The sequence below is a fragment of the Amblyomma americanum genome, chromosome 5 (genome assembly GCF_052857255.1).
Source record: "Amblyomma americanum isolate KBUSLIRL-KWMA chromosome 5, ASM5285725v1, whole genome shotgun sequence".
NCBI lineage: Eukaryota > Metazoa > Arthropoda > Arachnida > Ixodida > Ixodidae > Amblyomma > Amblyomma americanum.
The window spans coordinates 30,325,766-30,353,433 of record NC_135501.1 but is presented as its reverse complement, the minus strand read 5'-3'; the positions used below and the strand labels follow the sequence as shown (position 1 = coordinate 30,353,433).

At 48.9% G+C, this 27,668-nt stretch overlaps 1 protein-coding gene across 1 annotated transcript in view; it reads left to right on the top strand.

Annotated features, from left to right (window-relative positions):
* The window catches only part of LOC144132361 (uncharacterized), a 66,500-nt gene that overhangs the window by 28,293 nt on the left and 10,539 nt on the right, over nt 1-27,668 (top strand). Inside the window, exon 2 of the mRNA XM_077664702.1 lies at nt 1,002-2,505. Coding sequence (XP_077520828.1) covers nt 1,627-2,505 — 879 coding nt within the window. The 5' untranslated portion in view covers nt 1,002-1,626. The remainder of the gene's footprint in view (nt 1-1,001; nt 2,506-27,668) is intronic.

Sequence of the window (27,668 nt, the reverse complement as noted above, 5' to 3'; positions counted from 1 at the left end):
CACATTGCAAGGAACTGGAGTCACATGTTTGACTCCTTCCTGGTTCAGTCCAGCCCATCATTATTCAACTTATTGATCAAAACGAATCATTTGCTGAAAACCGCGCCGCTCAGCAATACCCTTTTAATGAGAATTTTTTGGTACAAATAGAGAATAAAAATAAATAAAACAAGGATTCTGTACACACCACAACACAATAGAAAAAGAATACTTTTTGTGCTAACTAAACACAATCTTTTTCTCAGTCTCTGAAAATCTGACTCCACATATGCACGTGATAAACCTGATGCTTCTTGGCGGCCTGCTCTTCTTTTTCATTGTATTAGTAGTAAGGCATTTAATTCTTCTTTGTAAAAAAGGCTCAGTGCCGAAGGACGGTACTCACCGGCACTGTGCAGTAAATGTGGGTGCAAAGAGCGTTCCAGAAAATGGCATGAAAAGTATATTTCCTAACTCTTTTTGCCGGAAACACCATTTTTAAGGAATATAGCGCTGTGAATGGTACCGGAGGCTTCATGAAATTCGGATACTATTCAAGAACGAAGCCGCAAATACCCCTCAAACGAAACCCTCCCGCCAATGGCGCAAACTTATTATCATGCCATCTCGGTTAATCAATGTCTAACTTCCTTGCAGCCACCGGTCTCCTAGATGTCACGCTAGCAGGTGCAAGGGTGTTTGCCACGACGTCATGACAGTTGGTCGACACCACTGGCATTAGCACCGCCTCTGAGGGCCATTTGCCATTTCGTTCTGGAGTGATATTCGAACATAGACGCATGTATTATAGTATGCGAATAGATTTACGCCATTTGCCCTAAGCGTACTTTCCAAGTTAATGTTATTACATAGCCATTATGTGAACAACAAGTGGTGGACTTGATATTGTTTTACGATTGTGCAAATATTCTTTCTCATCAAAAGGAAGCACCTGTTGCTGAAATTGCGGGGGGAACGGACTGTAAAGCTTTCCTCTGCATTGACTTCCTGTGCTTTTTCAGGCTGCCGTGGCACGCACTAGCAACGACCTACGCTGCAGCTGTCTTCCGCTTCGGTAGAGTGCGGGCGGTGTGGCGATGTCATTCGAGTGGTGGTCGTTCACCCGGAACCGGCGGCCGGTGGTAGACCTCCTGTGCCTGCTGTACGGCCTGAGCTCGTGGCTGGCCATCACTGGCCTCTGGATGGAGCTGCCCCTGCTAGTGCATGCGCTCCCTGAGGGATGGGTACTGTCAGCCTCGCTCAGCCTGGCCATCCAACTCGGCAACGTGGGCCCGCTCTTGTACGGCCTCGGCCGGTTCTTCTGTGCCCGCTACTGCACGGGACCCCGGGCCCTCAGTGCTGCGAACCACTTGCAACTCTGTGTCGGCCTGGCTGCTTGTGTGGTGCTCATCTGCTCCTAAAAGGTGACCGCCGTCGTGCTCGGCCACGAGACCAGCCTGGTGCTCTTGGTCGCCTCATTCGCGCTCTCCATCGTGGACTGCACTTCGTCAGTCGTGTACCTGCCTTTCATGGGTCGTTTCCGGGAGGTGTACATGACATCGTACCTGGTGGGCGAGGGCGTGGGGAGCATTGTGCCTAGCCTCGTAGCTCTTGCGCAGGGACTGAGTGGCGGGATCTGGCGCCGACATGGCAGCCAGACGCTTACATCTTGTTCTTCTTCACGTGCTGCAAATGATGGCGATTTTCGATGCTGCCGCGATGTCGACGTGCCTGCCAATGAACGGAGCCGCTTCTACCGAGCAAGTCTGTTCTGCTGACCTGGCTTTTTTGGGTGACGCTTCGCCGTTGGACTTCACAGCGCTACCGGCGCTCGAACGCTTCATCGACTGGCAACCCTGGAACCTTCCGCACAAGCATGACCTACATAAGCAGCTGTTGTACCCAGCCACTCCGGGATCTGGCGCCGACATGGCAGCCAGACGCTTACATCTTGTTCTTCACGTGCTGCAAATGATGGCAATTTTCGATGCTGCCGCGATGTCGACGTGCCTGCCAATGAACGGAGCCGCTTCTACCGAGCAAGTCTGTTCTGCTGACCTGGCTTTTTTGGGTGACGCTTCGCCGTTGGACTTCACAGCGCTACCGGCGCTCGAACGCTTCATCGACTGGCAACCCTGGAACCTTCCGCACAAGCATGACCTACATAAGCAGCTGTTGTACCCAGCCACTCCGGGATCTGGCGCCGACATGGCAGCCAGACGCTTACATCTTGTTCTTCTTCACGTGCTGCAAATGATGGCGATTTTCGATGCTGCCGCGATGTCGACGTGCCTACCAATGAACGGAGCCGCTTCTACCGAGCAAGTCTGTTCTGCTGACCTGGCTTTTTTGGGTGACGCTTCGCCGTTGGACCTCACAGCGCTACCGGCGCTCGAACGCTTCATCGACTGGCAACCCTGGAACCTTCCGCACAAGGATGACCTACATAAGCAGCTGTTGTACCCAGCCACTCCGGGATCTGGCGCCGACATGGCAGCCAGACGCTTACATCTTGTTCTTCTTCAGGTTTGTTACTCTTACCTTTCTGTTAATGGCAAACCGTTTAGGAAGTCGATGCCAGATCCCAACTTTGCTGTGTGCATGTTTTTACGCCTTCTGTACGACGTGTGCGCGAGCTGTTCAGGATACATAGGTTTGTTTCAAAGAAAGCTTTTGCTTGCGGGAGACGTAGAGCAAAACCCTGGGCCTCTGTCTGCTGAGCAGGAAAAGCAGATGTTCGATACTATCATGACAATACCTGTGATACAACAGCAACAGACCGAAATATTGGACGAACTACGTTCCATTCGGCTTGAGCAAAAGAATCTCGAAGTAAAACTAACAAAACTCGCAGAAAAGGTCAAGAGCGTTGAAGATAATGTGTCACTGGTGCTCCCGCTAAAGCCTGAAGTAGAAAGATTATCTCAAAGTTCCCAGAAACTTGCTGTCGCGTGCACGGCCCTCGAGTCATCGCATGATGACCTGGAGAACCAATCACGAAGAAACAACTTAATATTCTACGGCATCCATGACAAAGAAACCGAATCGTGGGAACAGTCTGAGACTAAAATTATCTCTTTTTGCGCTGAAAAGTTAAAACTTTCCGTTGACGCCGCTGCCATTGAAAGAGCGCACAGACTAGGAAGATATGCGCCCGACAAGCACAGACCCCTGATCGTTAAATTTTTGTCCTTTGAAGAAAAGAATCGTGTTCTTTCAAATGCTGCCAAACTAAAAGATACTGACTGGGCGATAAGCGAGGACTATTCGGCCAAAGTACGGCAACAAAGAAAAAAGCTCATGCAGTTTGCTAAGGCACGCGGCGCAAAGTTGAAACTGCGGTTTAATAAGCTAAACCTGGACAACAAAACCTATATGTACAACATTGAAGCAGACGATATCACTTGTGTAAACCAATAGCCATCACCGAGGCTTTTAGCTAGCCCACAAACTGCTATTAAAAATGAACCTGTCTGTATTGTTGTTAATTGCCGCAGGCTAAAAAACAAAACTGACCAATTCCTCTCACTCTTACAAATGACGAGCGCACATGTGGTAATTGGAACCGAGTCATGGCTGGACAGCAACATAAGTGATGGTGAAATATTTCCTCCATCCTATACCACGTATAGGAAGGATCGCAATGTACGCGGTGGTGGTGTGTTCATCCTCGTTCATAGCAGTTTGAGAAGCGTGTCTGTTAACTTAGACAACGATTCCTCTGAAGCTGTCTGGTGCAGGGTACGGCTGGGCGATGGTTCTTCTTTGGCAAATGGCTCTTTTTATAGGACGCCCGGTTCAACCTGCGCACAGCCATTTTTTGAATTTAGCAACACATTATTAGCCTTAGACGCAACACATATTATCCTTGCCGGTGATTTTAATATGCCCAGCGTAGAATGGTCTTGTTTTAAACCAGTAATTCGCACTGCATCCCTCTTGTATGCCGCTTTCCGTGAAGTAATTGGTGCTCACTCATTATTTCAGTTTGTTCAAACCCCTACCAGACTCGGCCTTACCAGTGCTAATGTGCTAGACTTGTTTTTCTGCAATGACCCTAGCCTAGTCTCGTCTGTCATAACGCTGCCAGGCATAAGCGACCATGATGTAGTTTTAGCAAAATTATCCTGTAATGCTATGAAGACCCACCACACCCAACCACGCAAAGTGTCTTTTTATGAAAAAGGGGATTATGCTTCGCTATCACAGGAACTCGACGCATTTTTTCCTGAGTTTCTTTCACATCAGCCATCCCTGAATATTGACTCCTTCTGGAACTTGTTTAAAACTAAAATTTTGTCACTGACGCAGACTTTCATCCCATCCCGCTTGATTTCAGCCAAGCGTCGTGACGATATGCATTGGATGAATAGACAGTTGCGGGCAATGATCAACCGGCGGAAACGGCTCTTTCGCAGATATTGTGATACGCCCGCACTAACTTTGTACTCCGAGATGAAAAAGCAAACTAAGAACTTATCGAAAGAAATCCGTAAAGCGAAAAGGGCATACTTCAGCACACTAGGCCAACAACTAAATACAAACCCAAAGGCAGTCTGGAAATATGTTAAAAATAAGAGAAACAGCCGGGTCTCTGCGCCTGATATACTAGACTCAACTGATTTTGGATGGGATTCAAAAGGTAAAGCGAGAAGTTTCAATCTTTATTTCCAATCGGTGTTTTCCGATCCCATTAATACACATACTGACTTTCAATCTTCCAGCACCCTGACCAGAATGAATGACGTAGAAATTTCTGAACGGGGGATCATGCTTTTATTACAGAAAATTAAAGTTACATCAGCACCAGGGCCTGACAACATTTCCAAATACGTTTTGAAAAATTGTGCAGCTTCAGTTGCCCCGTATCTCGTTGCATTATTTCAGAAATCGTTAGAGAATTCTTCTTTGCCCCTTGACTGGAGAAGTGCCAATGTCGTTCCGATTCATAAGAGTGGTGATAAAACTAAAACATGTAACTATAGGCCCATATCGCTGACGAGCGTGTCGTGCAAAACACTGGAACATGTCATTTATACTCAGTTAATTAGCCATCTACAAAACAATAGTTTTTTCTGTTCGACACAACATGGATTTAGGTCCGGCTTCTCATGTGAAACACAGCTCGTGGAATTCACACATGACATTTCTGTTTCCTTAAACTCCGCCGGTCAGGTAGATTGTATATTTTAGATTTTCGAAAAGCGTTCGATTTAGTTGCTCAGAACCAATTGTTACAGAAGCTTTCAAAATTAAATATTCCTACCTCACTCTTATCCTGGATTGAGGCGTATCTTGCGGAAAGGAGACAGTGCATGGTTATCGACGGTGTCAGCTCGGAAAGTGTGGGTGTAACTTCAGGTGTTCCGCAGGGGTCAGTTTTGGGCCCTCTTCTATTTCTCATTTTTATAAATGACCTCACTAGTAACATTTCAAGTATAGTCAGACTTTATGCTGATGACTGTTGTATCTACCGCAATATTTCTTCTGAAGCGGATGCAATTTCACTACAGCATGACCTCAACTCTGTATTCTCTTGGTGCAACAACTGGAATATGGCGCTAAACATCTCCAAATGTAATCTGGTCCGGTTTACAAAAAAGAAACAATTCCTCCAAACAGACTATTTCCTTGGTAGCACTGAATTATCCGCAGTTTCAACTTATAAGTACTTGGGAGTCTTTTTTTCTACTGACCTATCATGGAATACACACGTAAATTACATATCTGCTAAAGCCAGTCGCACATTAAACTTTCTCAGACGTAACTTTAAGGACGCTCCCCTTACGCTGAAGGAGACATTATACATGTCTACTGTACGTCCGATACTTGAGTATGCTTCCGCGGTTTGGGACCCGCATACAAAACTGAATATTGAGGAGCTGGAGCGCGTCCAGAAACGGGCTGCTAGGTTTGTGTCCGCCGATTACAATTTCCAAAAAAGTTCTTCTGGTTTGCGCGAGAAGTTGGGATGGCCATTACTTGAAAACAGGCGCAAATATTTGAGACTCTCTTTTATAATGTGCTTAATAACAAAACTGGAATTCCAAATGAGAAATACATTAGTGAACCCAGCTGCATTTCCGCCTGCACTGACCACCCACTTAAGGTGCGCGAGTACAATTGCCGTATAAACGTATTCAAATATAGTTTTTTCCCACGAACAGTGCATGATTGGAACTGCCTCCCTTCGCGGGTCGCTACCGCTCCTCCTACATCGTTTCTGACCGATTTGCAAAGCCACCTGTCAATATAAGTGCAATAATTCTTGTCCGAGTGTATTATGTTTTAAGCAGTGCTGTATTTTAAAATGTATCTTTTTTTGTGTGTGTGTGTGTATGTGTGTGTTTAGGGTATGTTTGCCTTTCTACAATGGTTTTATTTTGTTTGTTTGTTTGTTTGTTTTTGCTTCCGTGTGCATGGGTTTATTGTATTTTCTGTGTAGACCGCATTATTTGCCTAATTTATTATGTACTAGATGTTTGTTCTTATTTATGATGTTTCCCCCCTACAATAATGGCCCAATGAGGGCACTGTAGGTACTGTGTATAAATAAATAAAAATAAACCAGAATGTATAAACCGGACAGGCACCCTTGGCGTCGGAGATACGCTAAACTCTTCCTTGGCAATCAATAGGACAAGCATGGCGCTGCAGGTTGGGGCCACCAACTTTGAGCCAGAAGTTTTGTTTGGTGTACTTCTGGTGCTAGTGGTCTTAAGCTACGCCGCCTTCGTTCTGCTCGACAACTGCAGGTCTTTCCAGACCGAGTGGGTGAGTACAATGATTACTGCGATGCCAGAACTGCAAGCGTGGTGTTACATTTCGAGAAAGCGTTGCTTGCACTGCTACGTCTGCCACTTTCTATCCATTGAAAGCAGTTAACGCTTTTGAAAGCTATCACTGCACCAATTTTTTCAGGCAATTTTTACTACCCACTAACAGCAAGTTGCTGGAAACCGTTGCAGAGATTCGGAGTCCAGCGAAACTTTATTTTCAGCTGATATCTTCCTCCCAGCAAGGCCCTTTCCTCTTCCACCCCGTAGTCCAACTCGCTCGAGAAAATATTGAAAACGGATGATTCTATTCACAAACACGTCTGATTCATATTTTTTATTCGCGTTGCAACTTTCGGTAGGAACGAATTCATTATTGCAAACAAAAACGGGTTATTCGCCCTGTAATCGCGTGCTCTGTACTGTAATAAGTTTAAAGCAGCGTATTTTCAGGTTACCCTCCGCGGCAATGTTGGTGCAGTTTAACATGTAGCGAAATTGGTTGGTTTGGTTCTGCTTCCGAGCAGTTCAAAGCTGCGCTGCAGATGCCGGATGTGAGTTAAACAACTTCTGCGTATGAGCTGCTAGTTATCATTAATTTAAATTCAGTCCAGCATTGAAGCAACTGCTGCCATGTTAAAAGTTCTGCCACTGCCTGTTTTCGGATGCAGTAGGTTCGTAGCGAAGCGCAGAGTCGAAGCAAAAGCCCATAAAGATTGTAGTGAAGCATCAGTGAACGAATTAGAGTTTGTAATGAGAGGCATCTTTGGGAAGTCATAATATAAGCAACATTAAAAACTCGCTTTAAAAATACGTCCGCTTCAGCACCACATTATTGCATTATTTCAAACTAACTACTTCTGTGCTTGGTAACGCAATGCTGTTGTTTCACTGGACGAGCACGCTGTAAGTTGCTTCAATTAGCTCGTACCCAAATTTGTGTCCCAGATGCCTTTGGCCCGTCACACTGCCGGTGAATGGCTGCTCTTGGGAAAGGAGCTCTAATAAAGTTGCGGCATATCTGTGATATTAAAGCACGCCGCTTCACGAATAGTGTCTAGCAAGGACTTTTTAAATGCGCTTTGTAGAAGCTGAGTTATGTGTAGTTAAAATTTGAATTTCAGCGTCTTCGCGCCTTTCCCTCTCCTCTCGTCCCTTTTTGCATGCTGGAAGGTAGGCGCTCCTTTGCCGACCCCCCTCTGGGAGCGGAGCTTCCTGAACCGCCGGAGCTAAGCGGCTTATTGGCCGCGGCCACGATAGCAGCCTGACATCTGAAAAAATCTAACCAGTGGCCACCTCTCACCTTGTCTACGCAAATGCGGGGAACGGAGGAGGGTGCGAGCATGAAAAACTCGTCGGGAAGGGCTCGTCAACTTTGACGCGCAATTGTGGGTCGTCTGCTGCGTGCAGAAGAGTGTTAGGCTCGGGCTTTCATGGCAACACAGTGCAGTGATTAAGTGAGTTAATGTGTTCTCCTCGGAAGGCGTTTCAGAGCCCCTTTAAGCTGCGCGGTTTCTACAATTTTCTTTGCATTTCTTTGTTCTGTTCTGTCGTGTTATTGAATGCGAAGAACTTGCAAAAGTCAGATTTTTAATTATATACATGCTTAATGTGTTTTGAAGAGGTTCGGTCACAAAACTGAGAATTTATTATTGATGGACGTGCTGTAAAATCTTTTCGTTCCGTTGAGAAACTGTTTTCTTGGATGCATATTTGTGAACTGATGCCTAATGAGCTCAAACAAGTGTGGCAAAACAGGTTCATTTTACTCGCGAACACAGGCTGCGGGCACGCAGTAGACAGACAGACGGACGGACGGGGACGGACGGACGGACGGTGGGTAGGTAGGTAGATATCTAGATAGATGATAGCTGACAGGTATACAGGTAGGCGGGTAGGTAGGCAGGCAGATAGATAGTAGATAGATGATAGCTTTATGTAGGTAGGTAGGTGGGTAGGCAGGTAGGTATGAGGCCTTACCCTTTGTAACGGTCGGGCACCACTAGCTTGGGCGCCTGGATCAAAAGGAGATACAAAAACAAAAAAATGGGGTAACAACGAGAAGACGAAAGCGCGGAAGAGAAAAAACACGTAAAGGCTAAAGCAAGGAGGGTGGTGTGGGGTGGGGGGGGGGGGGTCGCTCATCGACCTCGTTCACGTCCTACTCTGCGGTTTCTCGCGGTAGGACCACCAAAGAGGTAGTCGACGCTTGGTTCGCAGCACCCCTTGCTCTTGTCCTTGGAGCTGTCTCCATTGTCGCACACTGCAGGGCCATGAAACCCGAGCATGTGTGGGAATGTGGTGCCCTCTGTCGGCATCGGGTGAGGTCTCTGCCACATCACCAGGTGCTAGATGGTATCCGCATTGCCACATGCTCGGCATGGTGCTCCCCGTGCTTTTGGTGTTGTATCGAAGCGACGGCGGTACACCAATGTTTGCAGCGCTCCGGTACGGGCCTCACACAATAATGTGCTACCCATGCCGTTTCCAAATATCTTTTCGGATCTGACGCTGCTCTTGCACTCGCGGTACACAACTATTGTCGGTTTTTCGGCGAGAGCCTGTAGCATTGCTTGTTTCCTTGTTCCAGGAACCGTCTCCTTGCCTCATGTTTCCACGCCGCTGCTGATTTCGTATTTATGGGTGCCTAGAAAGGGCCATAGTTTCCTTCTATTATGTGGAGGCGCTTCACCCATGTAGTGCTTAGGCATTTCGCAGCGAGGTATTCAAATACGCGTCTTGCCCATAGGTCGCGGCTCATGAACTGGAGTCGACCACGGTACTCTAGCTTGCTGCATGCCTCTTTTGCAACCAAGCTAAACCCTACAATATCGCCTTGGATGGCTGCATTGGCCACACGTCCGTGACATCCGACCACAGTGCGGCCGCCCTCTGTTAGCGCTCTAGCCAATTCCTGGTGGCTGATGGGAGGCACACCACCGCGTTGGCGAACGTGAGCCCTGGGACGTCAGCGAGCTTGCATAGGTTGCGGACCATAATGTACTGGTGGCACACCCGCAGGCACAGATATCGGAGGATACATTGCGCTCGGAGTGCAGATTGACGGAGTTTGGCCTCGTGCAGCTTGAACATATCGGTCTCAGCGCAGAAATTTATGCACAGGTATTCGTACGATGTATCGACTTGCAGGGGCTCTTCATTGAACGTTAGCGACAGCTGTTGAGTCGCCTCGCCTGCCATCTGAACAACCATGCATTTTCGTTGCTTGAACTTGAGGCCAAGGCTTCCCAGCACCGCGGCACTAACGTCGATCATTTTTTTGTACGTCCTGTGGGGTTTCTTCAATAATTACCAGGCCGTCAGCAACGGAAAGACCCGGCAGTCGCCGGGAGTTCTGAGTTCCTCTGGTGCTGTACCTAATGCCGAATCCCAGCTTTGCCTGCAGGAGTGCCTTTTCCATCCCGTACACATACAGCATATAGAAGAGGGAAGACAGTGGGCATCCCTGCCGAAGACTGTTGTGGAAATAGACCCGTTCTGATTGCACCTTGCCAAATAAGGCCGTGACTGCCTTTTCCCGGTAGAATCTCTCTATCGCATCAAGGAGTGGTGGTGCCATCCCCAAAGTACCAAGGCGGTGGAAGAGAGATTCGTGCGGAACGTTATCATATGCCTTTTCAACATCCAGAAAGCAACAGATGAGTCGCCTGCCGTCCTTCCTGGCGATGTCTATGCAGTTCGTGAGAGGTCGTCTTCTAATCGTCTGCCCGGAAGAAACCCATTCTGAAGCTCCATTAGGACGTGCGCTGGTTCTCCACTAGTCGCCATCTGTTAGCGCTCGCGGCTCCATGGACTGCGGGTCGCGTCAGTACCACGCGTCGAAGGCGTATTTGCTTCTGCCGTTGATGCACTCCATCACCTACCGTATTTGGGTGTACGCTGTGCACCACTACTCAGATTTTTCTTCGAGTAGACCGTGCTGCGGTTACTTGACGTCATTGTTGCTCGTTAAGGTGACATCCGAGGGTAGTCGACCAGGTAAGGTGCGGATTGGAAGCCGGCACTCATAAGGAGATTTATGCGGTGGTGCGTCGTTTGTTGCTATATTTTCCGTATATTGCTATATTTTCCGTATAATGTTGCTATATTTTCCATGTATGGTATTTTAAGGGGAATGCCTTTGATGGCTTATAGTTGTCTATCCGTCCGCGAAGTCTGTCACACTCTAGCTGTCAATCGAAAGAGGTGTACTCTATAATAAAAAAATCATTGTTCACAGTGCGATTCGAACCACCATCCTTCCGTTCCGCAGCCGAGAGTGCTAACGACTGCGCTACTTCCTGCTAACGCTTATGACGTTCTCCTGGTGCTGGGCAACATTATTTTTCTTTCTTTTTCTCTGCCCCCACTAATGTATGTGCAGCGTAAGGACGCTGGAGAGTATTTGCGGAAAGGCGTCGAATCAGACGGATGCTTCCCGTGTCTCCAGCATTTCAGATTTACAAACATTTGTGTACTTCATCACATCTTAACCACACATCAGGGAAACAAGCCGCAACACCGCGCTAATGGGGTTCGCCTCACCACAATTTAGCTCAACAAAGTGCCCCCTGAATTTTTTTTTTATGCACCAGGATGTAGATTTACTGATTTGACTCGATGGTGTAGTGATTTGCAAGCGAACTGAAGGCTGTCCATGCGAAGCGCCCGTTCTATATGACCAATACGTCTTGTGCATCTATGCGCTGAGCTTGCCATTGTTCCCATTAAACACATTTCATGTAAGGAAATGTAAGCACAAACGCTACAAAATTGCTTTTTTCACACTTATGACAGAGGGATCGGCGGTGTAAAGAGCTGAGCGTAGTATCCTTCTAATCTTGATAACTGCCTGAACGATTTTACTACATTCTATGACACTTGGCCAAACGGCTACGCGACGATGTCGTACGCGCCAAGAGCTTCCAAATAACATAAAGGCGACTTCAGGCCTCAGAATATGTGAATATGCTGTGCTAATGCTTATTCAAGGTTCGATAAATTATGCTAAAATACGCTTCTCTGTGCAGATCGCATAAATCATGACAAAATTTCTTTTCTGTTAGCCCAGGGACTCGGAGACTCAGTTCAGTTCACAATGATAATTTGTTTATGTAATGGCGTATCACCACGCAAGCGACAACAAATGCTTATTTCCGGGAAGTGCTTTATAGCCAGCAGAAAAGAATTAAAAGCGCATTGCAATTGGAACTGCATGCTGGCCATACATCTATTGCTCGATATTCACTAAAAAGTTTCTTTTCTGGCAGAGCACCGAGACAGTAGTGATGGCATTAGCGCGTGCTAGGCGCCTGAACAATTAACGTGAATCTCAAACTAAATGTCATGACCAGCGCATCAATTTTATTCTTTCATAACGCAAAGAATTCCTGCAACACAACCCCCCTGCGGAAGTATGCTCGGTAGTGGTTATTAAGCGCCCGAAGGGCAGTAAATCGCGGCTATATGACGCGCGGTCGTGGGGTGTCCGCAGCCCTTCAGTTCCTAGGAAACGCCTGCACCGCGGCGCCGGAATATGGCTGCGCCGGAGAACGGCTCTGGATTCTGGTCTGTATTACTGCGAGGAGGGAGCGCAAGTTTATGAAGAACCACCGCATTTGATGCAAAAATAGAAGGATTACCAAACACAAGAGAGTTCCAATAAAGGCCGGTCATTTCTTTAAGAGTACCGCTCGACACATCGAGGCTTGCCAGCTTGTCAGTCGCATAACTGGGCGGAGCGGCGGATCAAGCGATAATCAGCGCACGTGTTTCATATACGCATATTCCGGCTTGTTTTTCGGCTGCTTTTAGATTGTGACCAACATGAATTGTCTAACTAATGTACATCACTGCTGTCTATAAGGCCTTCAATCCATTAGACTTAACGCATGAACTTCCGGTAGAAGTTGTTTTAAGATATTTTAGGCTCAGAAATTCACTTCGTGCTTCGTTTGCGGTGGGTGCCAACCAAGAGTGCGGAAACCTACCTTGCCATTTGATTGATTCCTCGCCAAAGGAATAAAAAGATCCCATGTTCAATCTAGTCTAACCAATGCTTGCGCTCGGCTGCTAACCCTAATGACGCAGGTTCTATCCGGGCCGCGGCATTTGAATTTCTATGGTGGCGAAATTTTCGAGGCCCGTGTACTGGGCGATGTCAGTGCACGTTAAACAATAATAGCTGATCCAAATTTCCAGAGCCATTCACAACGGCGTCCCTAATAGTCGGAATCCCTTTGGGACGTTGAAATCCCCTAAACCAAACCAAACTTTGCTCTACGCTTGAGAATAACTGTACCTCGCGTTCGGAAGGTGCTGGGTCCGATCCCCAGTGATACCGGGAACCCACCGGGATGAAATGCTTGGGAAAAGGGTCGACCAAAATGTTGAGTTGACGGGCCAATGATTCGTTACGCCGTCAAGGAATCCTAAACCCGAACATGCGGTGAAGGTCCACTCGTGGCCCTTTTTTAACCGGAGCGGCGGCCTTGTGATAGACGTACCATCCGTCTCTCATTCGGGAGGTGCTGGATTCCAACAGTAATGCCGCCGGGTGCCCAATAGTCTTCTAGTGGGTAGATTTCCCTCGGCCTGGTGCTAACCCTTTCTGGGGTGGAATGTTTGGGAAAAGGGTCTTAGATCAAACCGTTGCGTTGACAGGCCAGATATTCGTTCCGCCGTCAAACAATCCTAAATACGCCTCATGCGGTACAAACGAGTGGTCGTTTTTTAACCGAAGCGGTAGCTTTGTGGCAGACCATCCGCCTTGCAATCGGCAGGTGCTGAGTTCAATCCCCAGAGCCGCCGGGTGCCCAGCAGTTCTAGTGGGTAAAGGATTTACCCCGGCCTGGTGCTGGCCTTTTCTCGGATGCAATACTTGGGAATAGGGTCCTTGCCCAAACCGTTGCTTTGACGCGCCAGTGATTGGTTGCGACGTAAAGCAACCATAAATCAGCCTCATGCGATAGAAACGAGTGGCTGTTTTTTAAACGAAGCGGCAGCTTTGTGGCAGACCATCCGCCTTGCAATCAGCAGGTGCTGAGTTCCATCCCCAGAGCCGCCGGGTGCCCAGCAGTTTTAGTGGGTAAAGGATTTACCCCGGCCTGGTGCTGGCCTTTTCTCGGGTGCAATACTTGGGAATAGGGTCCTTGCCCAAACCGTTGCGTTGACGCGCCAGTGATTGGTTGCGAAGTAAAGCAACCATAAATCAGCCTCATGCGATAGAAACCAGTGGCTGTTTTTTAAACGAAGCGGCAGCTTTGTGGCAGACCATCCGCCTTGCAATCGGCAGGTGCTGAGTTCAATCCCCAGAGCCGCTGGGTGCCCAGCAGTTCTAGTGGGTAAAGGATTTACCCCGGCCTGGTGCTGGCCGTTTCTCGGGTGCAATACTTGGGAATAGGGTCCTTGCCCAAACCATTGCGTTGACGCGCCAGTGATTGGTTGCGACGTAAAGCAACCATAAATCAGCCTCATGCGATAGAAACGAGTGGCTGTTTTTTAAACGAAGCGGCAGCTTTGTGGCAGACCATCAGCCTTGCAATCGGCAGGTGCTGAGTTCAATATCCAGAGCCGCCGGGTGCCCAGCAGTTCTAGTGGGTAAAGGATTTACCCCGGCCTGGTGCTGGCCTTTTCCCGGGTGAAATACTTGTAAATAGGGTCCTTGCCCAAACCGTTGCGTTGACGCGCCAGTGATTGGTTGCGACGTAAAGCAACTATAAATCAGCCTCATGCGATAGAAACGAGTGGCTGTTTTTTAAACGAAGCGGCAGCTTTGTGGCAGACCAACCGCCTTGCGTTCGGGAGGCGCTGGGTGTAATCCCCAGCGCCAACGTGTACCCACCAGTTTTGTGTTGGGCACAAGATTTACTACGCCTCTGGCAGACCTGACGCCCTATAACCCTCATCTGGACGCCAGCACATGCCGGCCTCATTGGCAACGAGGAGGCTCGTTCCTTTGCCCGAGGGCTCATATTCCAGGCGAGAGTCGAGCCCCTTGTACGGGCCCAGGAGCGCTTGCTTTCCTTCCGCGATATTCTCTCGTACTACCGGGAAAAACGAAGGGAGTTCGCACCCCCAGCCCCATCCCTCACCATAGCGCAGGCCGCAGACTGGCGACGACTACAAACTCGGACTGCTCCATACCCCATACTACTACATGCCCGATACCTAGACCAATTCCCCTCGTCATGCAAACGTTGCGGCGAAACAAGGGGACTTTTTACACACACTGCTCACATGCCCCACCTTCCCTCATCCCCCATCACCGACCGTAGCGGAGTCTTACGGGGAGACTTATGACCGCAACTTCTCATGACCAGTGCTCTGAGGATTCCTTTCCAAGGGCTATCCTTCGCTTTGTAGGGTGCCTACTCACAGTGAGGGAGCATCCAAGTGCCATGTAGGGAGCTTCGCCTCCACCATTTATATCATCGTTGGGAATAAAGTTTCCACCACCACCAGTAGACGTAGATTGTGCTCCATTCCCCCCTCCTCCCAACCAGAACACTGTTCTGGTTAACATCTCTTCCTTCACTCTTCCTCTTTCTCTCTCTCTCCACTACAGCGTCCCTCCTAGCTTTAGTCGCTTTGGAAAGTGTAACCACCAACACTATTTTCGTCTTTTATGCTTTACACAGTTTCATTGCTTGAACAGCTCTGTGCGGCTGTATAATCGACATCTTATCTGTCATTTTTGTCACTCTGCAGAGGTATATTAAATAAAATTACATGTGGAATGTCACCATTACGCTGAGGATTTACAGCTACGTTTCGGCTTCTGTGCGCCCCGTTAGCCCAAGTTACGCGCAGCTTGAGTGTACGCGCTTCTGTCAGACTTCTGCTTTGTGTTGCGTCCGTATTGGGCTGTATGATTGTCGAGCATGATGTTTCATCAACTAGCTCAATTTGCTATCTTTGTGTAGTTCGACGTCCTGAAAGGGAGGCAATAAATTTGGCCACTTTCGCAAACCCCCCGTGGTGGCAAAAAGGTATTGGTGCTTGGCTGCTGATCCGAAAGATGCGATTTCGCCACAACGATCGCAGTTCAGTGGAGGCTAAATGCTAGAGGCCAGTGTACAGTGTGATGTCAACGCCTGCGGAAGGACCTCCTGTGGCCCAAATTATCCGGATTCTCCCATTACGGAGTCTCTCATAGCCTGGGCCGTTTTGGGACGTTAAACCCTTTAACACCAAACCAAAACAAATATCTTTTTCCAATTCTGCACGCGGAGCATTTCATAACATTTCCAAAACTGCGCTAAGAAAATAAAGGAAAATGAACATACCTGCCATGGTAAGAGATCGTCAGTTTAAGCATCCAGTGATTAAAATCAGTAGCATTGAAGTGAAAAAATAGATCTGAGTTAGGCTAAACAAGAAATAATTCAAACATAAGTGACCAGCGCAAAAAAGATACCGGCAAACGAGCGCCAAATGCACGACAGGCGTTGACTACCAATGGTTTATTGTCAAGGAAGCCAGGACAGCATTACCCTTGCATACGTCATTTTGTGTTTCCACGCAGCGTAAATATTTTTCGCCCAACTATTATATTCACCCCTTCAGAAAGATAAAATGTTAGTTATCGAGCTCAGCATACCAGAGGTTGATTTGTTGCAAGGATGTGCAAAATTGCGAACAGTGTGATAAATGATGAAAATTGCTACATCGAAATGCCGCGAGTTAGTAAATGCCGCGCCATCGAAATGCCGAGACATTGCACCTGGAACATTAAGGAAATGATTCCTGTGTGGAATGTGCATTTAACGCTTTAAAGTTTTTGCGCGCACTACAAAAATTTGCGACTCCATTGTTCGCACTACTCAAGCTTTGCAGGTGCTTGACCCTATGTGACCGTACAAAATGAGGCATAAATATTTACCTGCTCAGCAGCCAGTTCAGTCATTATGCGGCGATAGACGGGAGTAGCCGCTGTATTCCTTCATTTGATGTACCTATTTTCACATCCTGCAGCCTCATGTCGAGCTATTACATGAGAGGGTAAGAATTGCAGAAAGAAATCATAACGGCCAGCGGCATACATGCATGAGATACTACGAATGCACAAGGAAACAGGGTAAAAAACTGGCTAACCTAGAAAACTATCCAGTTAAACTATCTACGTGAGCCGGTGGCTGCTTGGCGCAGCGCTTGTTGCACCCTCGCTATAGCGCGGTCCTCCCAGCACGCACCTAGTCCGAGACGGCCCTTCCGGAGGTTCAAGTTTCGCCCTCAACACGTAGTCGCCATCCCTGATCTCGCTCCAGCGAGGTCTTCGTCGCCCTCCGTTCCGCTCTCCGTTAAACTTGCCAATCGGCTGGCTCTTGTCGACGGCGAGCCTCGCGAGCATGACGCCGCTCGTCCTCCTCATCATCCATAGTGTTACAGCTCGGGTAGCGTGACCAGTTGTTTTTTTCTATGCAGGGAGGCGTTATTTGGCCGGAGAAGGAATGAGGAAGGATGGAAGCTGAAATTTGGGACCGATGGACACACGGGTGGACTGGCACTTTGAAGAAACTGATTTACATAATTTAAAAAGGAGAAAAAACAGTCACAAATTAAATGTTCATAGCGTCGAGCGACTGGATGAGCCTTGTTGTGAGGGCCCAGAGCCATCGTTCTCACTCAGGCCGCCTGTTAAATACAATTAGGCTCCGCGCTATCACCACACGAGGCACTGATCGGAAGAGTGACACAGCACATATCACGCGGAGCACCGCGAAATCGGCGAGGAGGATTCGGAGGTTAGCTGCTACTTCGCCCCAAGCTGCACGTTTCCATTCAAACACAAATGCGGCGCCGTGGCTACAACCTCGGCGGGCTCTTTTCGGACGGGACGTTCTCGCCAGACACGGTTAATTAAAGGAAGGCGCCGTCCCCCCTCCCCTCCGTCTTCTTGTCCTTCGTCGGTCGCATCTCGCGGCGAACCAGACAAAGGGAAGGTCATCTCCTCCCCTCCTGAGGAGCGTGGGATAGATTCCGCAAGCAGGATCCCAGCACATCTTTTTTTTCGTGAGGTCAAATGACCAGTCGAAAATGCCGCTACCACATGGTCATCCCGGCCGATGGAATCTTCGCTTTAATCCTCATCAGCAGGTGAGTATCCTGTTCATAACAATTGCAATGCGCCAGGGTAGCTGCTGCTCCATCCGCGCGTGCTGGTTTTTCGGTTTGTTGATTTGTTGACCGGCCGCCCAAAGAGGGAATCTTAACTGAGCTCCCTCTTACCGGCAGCTCGCTTCGAAGTTGCAGCCGCTAGGGGTGAGAGAGAAACACAGAACTCATTATAGCGACTCATAAGGCCGATGGCCTTCGCGGCTGCTAGAGGTGGAGCTGCGGACGGTATCCATGTGCGCGCAGGAGATTCGGATCTTGGCTCAGCGGTTAGGGCGTTGGCTACTTATCCGGAGTTCCTGGGTTCGAACCCGACGGCAGCGTATTCGTTTTGATGGCAGTAAAATGCGAAGGCGCCTGTGTGCTGTGCGATGTCATGGCACGTAAAATATCCCCAGGTGGTTGACAATATCCCAGAGCCCTCCACTACGGCACCTGTCCCTTTCTTCTTTTTTCCTCATTTATTCCTTCCTTTACGGCGCGGTTCAGGTGTCCACCGATATGTGAGACAAATACTGCGCCATCCCCCCCCCCCCCCGCTCAAAAAAAAATTTCATTTCCCTTCCTGCAACCTTTCATTTTCACCCTTCTTGTATTCTTTCTCCTTGGGGCGCCTTTCTTGTTGCTCTCTCATTTCTCTCCTGGGCAGCATAATGCTATCTCAAAATATTTTGTGTCCCTTCATTTCATCCCCTACTTCTTTACTTTCTTCCCCGACGCCGCCCCTCCATTCCTTATATCTCGCTCCTGTCCGCTATTTTGGATGACCTTGGATGGCCTTCATCCATGCGATGGCACAAGGTGCACCGTATATCCGCTCTCCCATAAAACATGATAGCTTCAAATCCCAAATTTGCATTCAGTCCCAAATTTGTTTCGTTCAAACGAGGGGTTTACCTTGCACGACATTTAACCGCGACAGCTTTGTCTGGCCCTAATAACTGCAGCTAAGAGCCTTCAAGCCCCAGACGCCACAAACTTGCGTATCCACTCCCTAAACAACACCTGCACGATGAGTACCCCGCATCAAGCCGACGTGCTACGCCTGGTCGCCATCAAAGAAATCTCCATTCGAACCCAAGCCTATGCCGTCAACGCCTAAGTCCCCCCTCCCCCCCGAATTGTGCAGTAAGAGGAGTAATCACTAACGCCGACTGGCAAGACACCCCAGCACAGATTCTGGAAGACCTCATGACGAGCAACCCTGGCGTCCGCATCATTGATGCACGCCGTATGGGACAGACCCGTTCAATCCTCATCACCTTCCGGGCGGGTCCGGTGCTCCGAACCATCTCCTACGGAGGCGGACTCCACAGCTGCACTTTATATAGAGGACACCTGGATGCTTGCACCAACTGTAGAAAAGCAGGGCATCGCGCGGATGTGTGTACCCTTCAGCGTACGCACAACTGTTCAAGATGGGGTATGCCGCACCCCTGAGAGCGCACCGCGACATGCACCCCAGCCTGCATACTCGGTAGAAGCGCCCACATGACGGGTACTAAAGGCTGCAAAGCGAGGGGACGCCGCTCACCGCCCGCTTCACGGCAAAAGCACATCTCCCGCACACCGGAGCGAGACACGGACCGTGCCAGCGTTGGTCGCTCCAGCAAGTCTCGCTCATCGTCTCGTCGCCGCCAGGACCAACCACCTCCACAACTTTCCTGGGCGGAGAGAGTATCAGGCAAAAGACTTAAAGCTACCAGCAAGCCCTCAACCCCCCGCCCGCACAGGTGAACCCCCGTGACCGGGTTCTCCAGGCCCTGCGAGATGAGGTGAGTCGTCTTAGCTCTCTCATCAAGCCCCTCCACCCCTCTACCCCTTCCGCCAATCCTCCCTCGCACGCAACCCACGCTGCTACCTCAAACACCAACTGAAAACATGAAACAATCGGACTCCCAAACCCCCACCTCACCCCCACCCAAGAAAAAACGCTCAACAGAGCAACCACCCGTCACCCAGACCGGCCTTCAATTCCTTGAGGCCCGCATGAACGCTAATCTCGCCGAAATGGACGCGTGTCTAGGGGCAAAATTCAGTCACCTCATCGACCACCTGTCCCAACGCTTCGAGCAACAAATTGAAGCGGCATTCACGCGCATTGTGCACACCATGAGCCCTGCACGTTACGACACCCGCCTCCAAGCTCCCCCCCCCCCATCAATTCCGCCCACCTGCCCCACAGAACCCCCTACCCAACCCACTTACCCTCACCCCACCCAAGCTACGGTATGGCGGGGCGACCACCTAATTCCTTATCAATTCTGCAATGGAACTGCCGCCGCTTCCGGGGCAAGTGCGCACCCCTTCAACTCCTCCTCCCAACACTTCCCACGCTCCACATCCTCGTCCTTCAGGACACACATGCCCCTGCCACACTTCCCAGCAACACATCCGCCCACTCGGACGCAACGAATACACCCAGGGCCTCCACACTCATACATCGCTCCATTGCACACCAAACGCACCAGAGCACCTCCGAGACGCCCTGCGTGATCACAGAAATCATACCAGATGCACACTCCACGACATCTATTTTTATTGCAAATATATACCACCCACCGTCTCATCCGATGACTTCATTGGAAACGCTACTGCGCGATCTCCATTGTATTGCAGGCAAGCATCCATTGATTATCGGAGGGGCCCTCAACAGTCAGCATACTGCCTGGGGCTACCGAACCATCATGGACGAGGAAGGCGACTCTGGTCCTTGTTACAAGAGCTCTGCCTCACAATACGCAACAACTTTAACTCTCCCACGAGAATTGGCAACAGTGTCAGCGCGGACACCAGCCCTGACTTGACACTGAGCCGCAACCTTGCGGGCATTACGTGGAACACATCAGACATTAGGGAGCGTTCATTACATCCTCTCCGTTACAGTACCGTACAAACAAATAACGATCCTTCACCTAAAACACAAACTCAGCAACCGGGACGCGGTCCGCGCCGCACGGGCGGCACTTTCTGACGCTTCCATTACAGATATCGACCAGTGGGTGGCGTCACTCATGAACGATGTCTCCGCACACACTCGAACCCGTGACACCACACCAGATACGCCCACCCTCGACACTCGCCTTGCCCACCTATGGGAGGCCCACCATAGCATCCTAGAGCGCTGGAAAGAGCAAAAGCTCAATCGGACCCTTAAAAAGCAGCTTGCTGCACTGCAAACACAAATTACTGAGCACTCTGAGGAGCTCTGCCGATCCAAGTTGGGTCAGATTTGCTACAGTATGGCTGGGAATCTGTCCTCCAAACGCAGTTGGGAACTCCTCTGTCACTTAATTGACATCACGCAATCCAAAACAGCCACACAACACCACGTCACGCGCCTTATACACAGGACCGACATTTCTCCCGACTCACTCTTCGACATACTTAGGAACACACATACAACTCCCAGTGCCTCAAACCCCCTGCCCCCCTATTTAGGCACCCCGAATGTCAATCTCGATGCGGAGATTACGGAAGCAGAAGTCAGAGCGGCCCCCCTGACTCTTCGCTCTAACTCCATTCCAGGAGTTGAACGTATCTCCAATAGCATGCTCCGCCACTTGGACGATCAGTTGATTGCCCAGCTCACGGGGTATTTCAACACATGCTGGCCGGAGGGCAAACTTCCGCATTCCTGGCGTCACGCCAAACTCTTATTCATACCCAACCCCCACAAGCCCCTTGCACCTGCAAATCTTCGTCCCATCTCATTAACATCATGCCTGGGCAAGCTTTTGGATCATGCGCACTCGCCCGACTAACTCTACACATGACGGAGCATGACCTCTACCCGCACAGCATGGTAGGCTTCCGTCCCCACCTGTCGGCACAGAACCCCTTGCTCCAGCTCACACAGGATATTTTCGACCTACTCATACCGGGCCACACAAAATCTGTCCTCGCCTTGGATCTCTCCAAAGCCTTTGATCGCCTAGACTATCGAGCGATCATGGCGGCACTCTCCCCCTTGAACATATGCTAACGTATTTACACCTATATTCAAGCATTCTTCACATCCCAGACACATCCTACAAACCTTCGGTATCAGGATCCCAGCCACGGACCCCACAGAGCTCAAGGTCCCTCACCACATTCAGCGCGAACTACTCTCCCCAAAAACATGCACCTCCACCTACCACGAACCCCGCCGCAGAGGTCGCGCACGGGTGCTCCACAAACACTATGGCATGGAACCGGGTGTCGTGTGTGTGGGTGCCACATGCACAGGCGAGGAAGCGGTTTTAGCCATCAGGAACCCCTCCCTACAACCAATTGCCACCCTTCACATATCCCCCACTGACACTTCGGAGGAGGCTGAAGAGGCCGCTATTGCCCTAGCCATCACGCGCATGGAGGCCCGGTATATACTATCGGACTCTAAAACGGCCATACTAAACTTCGCCTGCGGGAGAGTTCAAGTCCCTGCATTTCGCATAATGCCCGCCAAATGGAGCTCATGTGGGAGCCTGCCCACTCCGGGAATCCCGGAAACGAGGCTGCCAACGCATTAGACCGAGGTTCTCTCAACCTTGCACCGGCGGCCTCCGATCTGGGGTTCTCACGGGAACGCAAGTATTCATTCAGTGAACTGACGCAGGCCTTCAAAGCCGAGCGTCGGCTGTACCCCCACCCCATCCCTCCCTCTACAATGATCACTAGACACTTTGGAGGCGGCTCCAAACACGCAACTTACCCTCCCCTTATGCGCTCGCGCTCTCACGAAGTCCACACAAACCCCTCCTGTACCCTCTGCCACCACCCCAAAGCCACTCTCGATCATATACTTTTCCTCTGCCCGGCGGAACCTCCCCCGCAGGGCCTGGAGCACCTTATCACTTGGCAGGCTTGGGAGACCCTACTGCGCTCTGAGGACCCGGCCAAGCAAGCCATCGCCACAGGCCGGGCTGCCAGCGTCATGAGCCTGCGGGACATGAACGTTTGATGCAGTGGGGCCGTGCGGGGGCCCTCGGACCTGCGCATCCTAAACTCTTCTGTGTCTAAGTTTCCACCACCACCACCACCAAATTTGGAATATTATTTAAAAGGAAGAGAGGGAACAGGCCGAGAAAGGGAATTCCAGATTTCTATAGCGCGCAAAAAATTATTTGAACAAGGCTTACAGGGATTAAAAGGTGAATTATTTGATTTGTTATAGCTTCTTCATGATCATGGTTTATAACATTTAAATAGTGATCAAATGACTCAAATAGCAATGAGTTAGTAAACACCGTTGGCGCGTACGCCTGCGTAAAATCTAGAAAGAGATGGCTTGTGCGCAATTCAAAATTTACTAGAAAGACATACTAAAATTTTCTGAACATCCTGCCTTTAGTTCATATATTATAGTCACGCTGCACCTCGACTTTCATGAAAGATGTCGAAGTGTTCATGCAGGACGAAAACGAAAACTTCTCGCAGAAAACAGGCGAATGAAAGCAGTATTACTGCAATCGCACTATGTTTGCGAAATAGGCGTGCTTACGAAAAAGCGCAAAGATTTTCACAACACGGCACACGCAAGGGCGATTTGCGAATTAAAGCTCATCGCAGTGCGTGCTGCACTGCGCACTGGCATCCGTATGCGACAATGGCGGCATAAGGCATGCCTCACCTTCAGAGGAACCGAGTTAAGAGAAGAGCAAGCGTGACAGCAGCGCTATTTTTTTCGGCGAAGTAACCCTAGACAGCCATCGTAGTGTAGCCATGTTTCCCATAGGTTCGGAGAACATTCCGCCGCTTGTGTCATTGTAGTACAGTAGCAGCGAAGTAAGTAGAATCGGGTCTCTTGCGTGGGCAGCCCGCTTTGACTGCCTGTGCTCTGGGTACTCTATAAAGCTTTTCATACTAATGTTATTTACAAACGGGATTAGTATAGCAATGACGCACTTTTGTCCCTTCGACATTTACACGCTCAGATTCATGCACAGTTGTAACAAAAAAAAAGACTAACGTAAGACGCCACACCTACAAGAAAATTCCTTAACATTCAAATCGTAGTCCAGTCACTTCGATATATAATTTTGAGCCAGGATGTACTTTTCGCGGTTGATGCCTGTTTTAGAGTAATGATGCTATGAAAAAAAATTTAATATATCATTTCTTCGACAATCCTTTAGCTCTTACCATTGATGTTTAGCTCTTGCCTGTTAACGGTCTCATTATCTGTGAGTAAAGGTGCTTCCTTTATGGCAAATGTTATCACGTGAGTTTCTGGCGTAAACCGAAGCTTTTTTTTTTTCTTCTTGCCTCATCACCCTGCCATACTGAGCCTTCAGCAGTCGCCTTCGAAGCGTGTACCTTGTCGACGGCACGAATAGAAGCCTCCCGGTGCTTGAATGTGTGCTTCCATCTGGTGTCTGTTATTAGCAACAACGCTGCCTCACTTATGTATATAATTTGTGGCAGCGCCACTTCAAACTGTTTTGACACTGCGGTGCAGTTCACTGAACCTACATGTCTCTCGAGGTTTAGTGGTCTGTTTCTCGGTCAGCTTTTTTCTAAACTTTTGCTCCGTCAGTTTTGTCACCGTAGTTGTGCATCTCAGAACTTTAAACGCTTGGCTCCTAGAGCAACCGCAACCAGAAGAAATCTCTGAATCACCGTTTTATAGACCTCCTGCATGTTTGTAAACAAACGAGGTGGCGCTGCAGTCGCTAGCGAGCTCGTGGTAGGCAAAAGGTCGGGGAGTGGCGTCGCGGATAGGTGTTGAGCGCGGGTTTTCAAGGCTTGTAGGCGCGTTTCCAGTTTCTGCGAATCATAGCAATGGTCTATACTTCCAACTTAGTAATTTGTTGAAGTACACGAGCTCGCGTTGGCCGCGTGCGGCCTATAAAGAGAAATAGTTTGCCACTGTATTGTATATATGGTTAGTAGTAAACATGTAGAAAGCGTTCCTGCCGTTTATTTATGCGCTAGGCATTGAATAAAACAAGTTTTGACACTCTGCACTAGTGTCACTGCACTAGTTTTGCACTCTGCACTCTGCACTAGGACAATAGTGAGGGGAAGCGCTGGCCTTGTTTCGTCGAAGCAGACATGCGCTCATCCTCTGCTGACATACGTATACGTGTCGCGCTGTGCGAAAGTGGGGACAGCGTCGTGTCCCTGATCTCCTGTCTCGCTTAGCGCTGTTTTTAGCCGCATGACTACGCACCAGCCAGGCCGACTTGTCCTCTTGTTAAGCTGGTCGATTTGGTGAAAATTTTTGATTTCTAGAATTATTTTCTTTGCTAGCCCTCAAGTCTAGTTTCGTGACGAAAAATTATAGCAAAAATATTGAGTAGAAATTTATAAATTACGCTTTTTAGAAGTGTGGTCGTCAAAAATTGTGAGGTAATTTCTTTGATTTCAGTGCCTCATTTCTTTGACCAAAGCGAAAGCGAAGATGCCATAAACGAGGGAATAAACTTTAAGGTTCGTTTTGTGACCTCTCACATTTTCTGCGACTGGATCACTCACCTTCGTAATTCGCATGGAAATCAAGTGATTCCATTTGTCGCAAACTATTCCTGAGACGTTGAGGAGCGTAATAAATCTCTCGATTTTTTCCCTACACGTGCAGTACTGTGTTAGTTATTTCTAGTAAGAAACGCTTTCATGTAACTATGCATGCATGAGTACAGATCATATAGAAAAAGAACTAATCGCGTCATCGTACAGAACAGGGCTTTATGTACATGCTGGCATAAAAAAACCGCGCACTATCTACTCAATTATTTGAGACCTTGGGGGGACTTGACGGTGTTAATTATAATTACCCAGAACTGCACCAGGTATAGCTAAAAATAAAAGGAATTACTGAAACTAGCGTAGAAATTTCATATTTGCACCAAGTTTAGTTACATATTGCATGCATGAATAACGAAAACACTTTTCATTGCCGCGTCCCCTCTCAATCTCGCCACGTGTCTGTTAGTAGCACTCCTGCGGCTGCTTCTTTCCAAACAAGCTTCGCGATCATGTACTACCTCATGAAACATGACACATTAATGATGCAATGAAAAAGCATATGGCGTTTAGCACACTTAAGGTACGCTATTCTAAGCACACCAACGCGACCGCGCAAGATTGACACAACTTACCAGACTTCTTTCTACTCGAATGAAATAATTACGTCGTCTTATCAAGAAACAGTTTCAAGTAATTATTAAATGGCATAAAACGCGCCATTAAAACATAGTGTGCTATTAACAAAAAAACGCATTTCTTGGGGGCGAGTGAACCTGTCGGCGCCACGCGTGCACTCCGGCTCAAGGTGATAAGTAGGTAGTACGTGTGCAGCTGCATATGTCTTTTTTTTCCTTGGGCAATTGTCAGCCTACTATCCTGAAGTTCAGGTGAATGAACGCAGTAACTTGCATGCTATTAAGTGCATTGAGTGGCAGTGCCTAACGACTCCCAGACTTCGCGTCAGACAGCCAATGCCTGTTAGCCAGTTTCCGAATGCGGCATTTATGCGCGAGAAACCTATCGAGGCTAATTTAATATTTTTTATGCTACTTCGCGGATCCAGCAGTGACGCAGCTGGTCAATACATGCTGCTTCTGCAGTGCATAGGCTTGAAGCAGCCGCCGGTAACTGCGGCAGCTGCGGTAGGCACGGGCAAGCGGAACCTGTTTTGCCTACCATGCGAAAGTCGCTGCTAACATCAGCGCCACCGCATCTTCGTGACGTCGCGGGGTGAAGGAGGTCCATACAAACTGTGAAGATGACCTGCTATCCGGTGTGCATTTCTCGAACCTTAAACCGTTTCCCTGCATGAGCTTCCCTTATTTCAGTACGGCTTTGGGTGCAGACAGACGTACCCCCACCGATACTTCATGCCTGCAAACGGTAGGTGCTTGAACGCTCTAAATATGTTTCCAATATTATCGGGAAATTTTTTTTTCGGCCCTCAAAAATTTTCTAGCCTTTAGATCTCTAGTGACATGTGTGCACGTGCCTCATTTTTGTGTGAGGTCTCCAGATTTCAATAATTTCTCCCGACAACTTCGCAGTTCCCTTTACGCGTCCCATTGCGTTTGCAGGTTGATCAATGTGGGTAAACATGGAGGCCTGTGACTATTCTCTGACTGGTTCAAAACAGCGAGATCTTCGCGTCGCGCACGGAAGACACGCAAAATACGCCGAAACCCATAGTGGTTGAAAATAGAGTCCATTCCATTCCAAAAACCTTTATTTCCACCAGAGAAGAGGCTCCCCTACTCCCCATCTCTGGCACGCAGGCCTAGGGGTGGGGGCCGGGAGCCTCGCATCTAAAGGCAGGCATAGAGCTCTTGGTCTCTTGCGGCCTCCAGTGCCAGGTGAATGACTTTTTTCTGCACGGCGGGGTCCGCGCTTTGCAGAAGGGTTTCCCAGGCTTCCTTGCTATTTATTCCTTGTTTAATCCCTGGGGATTGTGTACATTCCCAAATGATGTGATCTAGGGTCCCCCTATTCTCACATTTTTTGCATTTTTCATCTATTTCCTTTTCTCTAAATACGTGTGATGCCCACACCGGGTTTATGAAGTTCCCAGCTTGTAGTCTACGCCAAGTTGTAGCTTCTTTATTCCCTAGTGTTTTGTCCGGCGGAGGGAAAATCCTCCTTTGACTTCTATAGCTCTCTATTATTTCTGCATAGCTGATCAGTCTCTCATCCAGGTCCTTGCAGTCGGGCGGCTCTCCCCTGGCTCGGAAGTAGAGGTCTCGAGCCAGGGTGTTTGCCGCCTCGTTTCCAGGGATGGATGCGTGAGCTGGTACCCACACGATGCGTACGTCCCTCCCAATTTCCCTCTTTTTTAGAATTTGTGCTGCT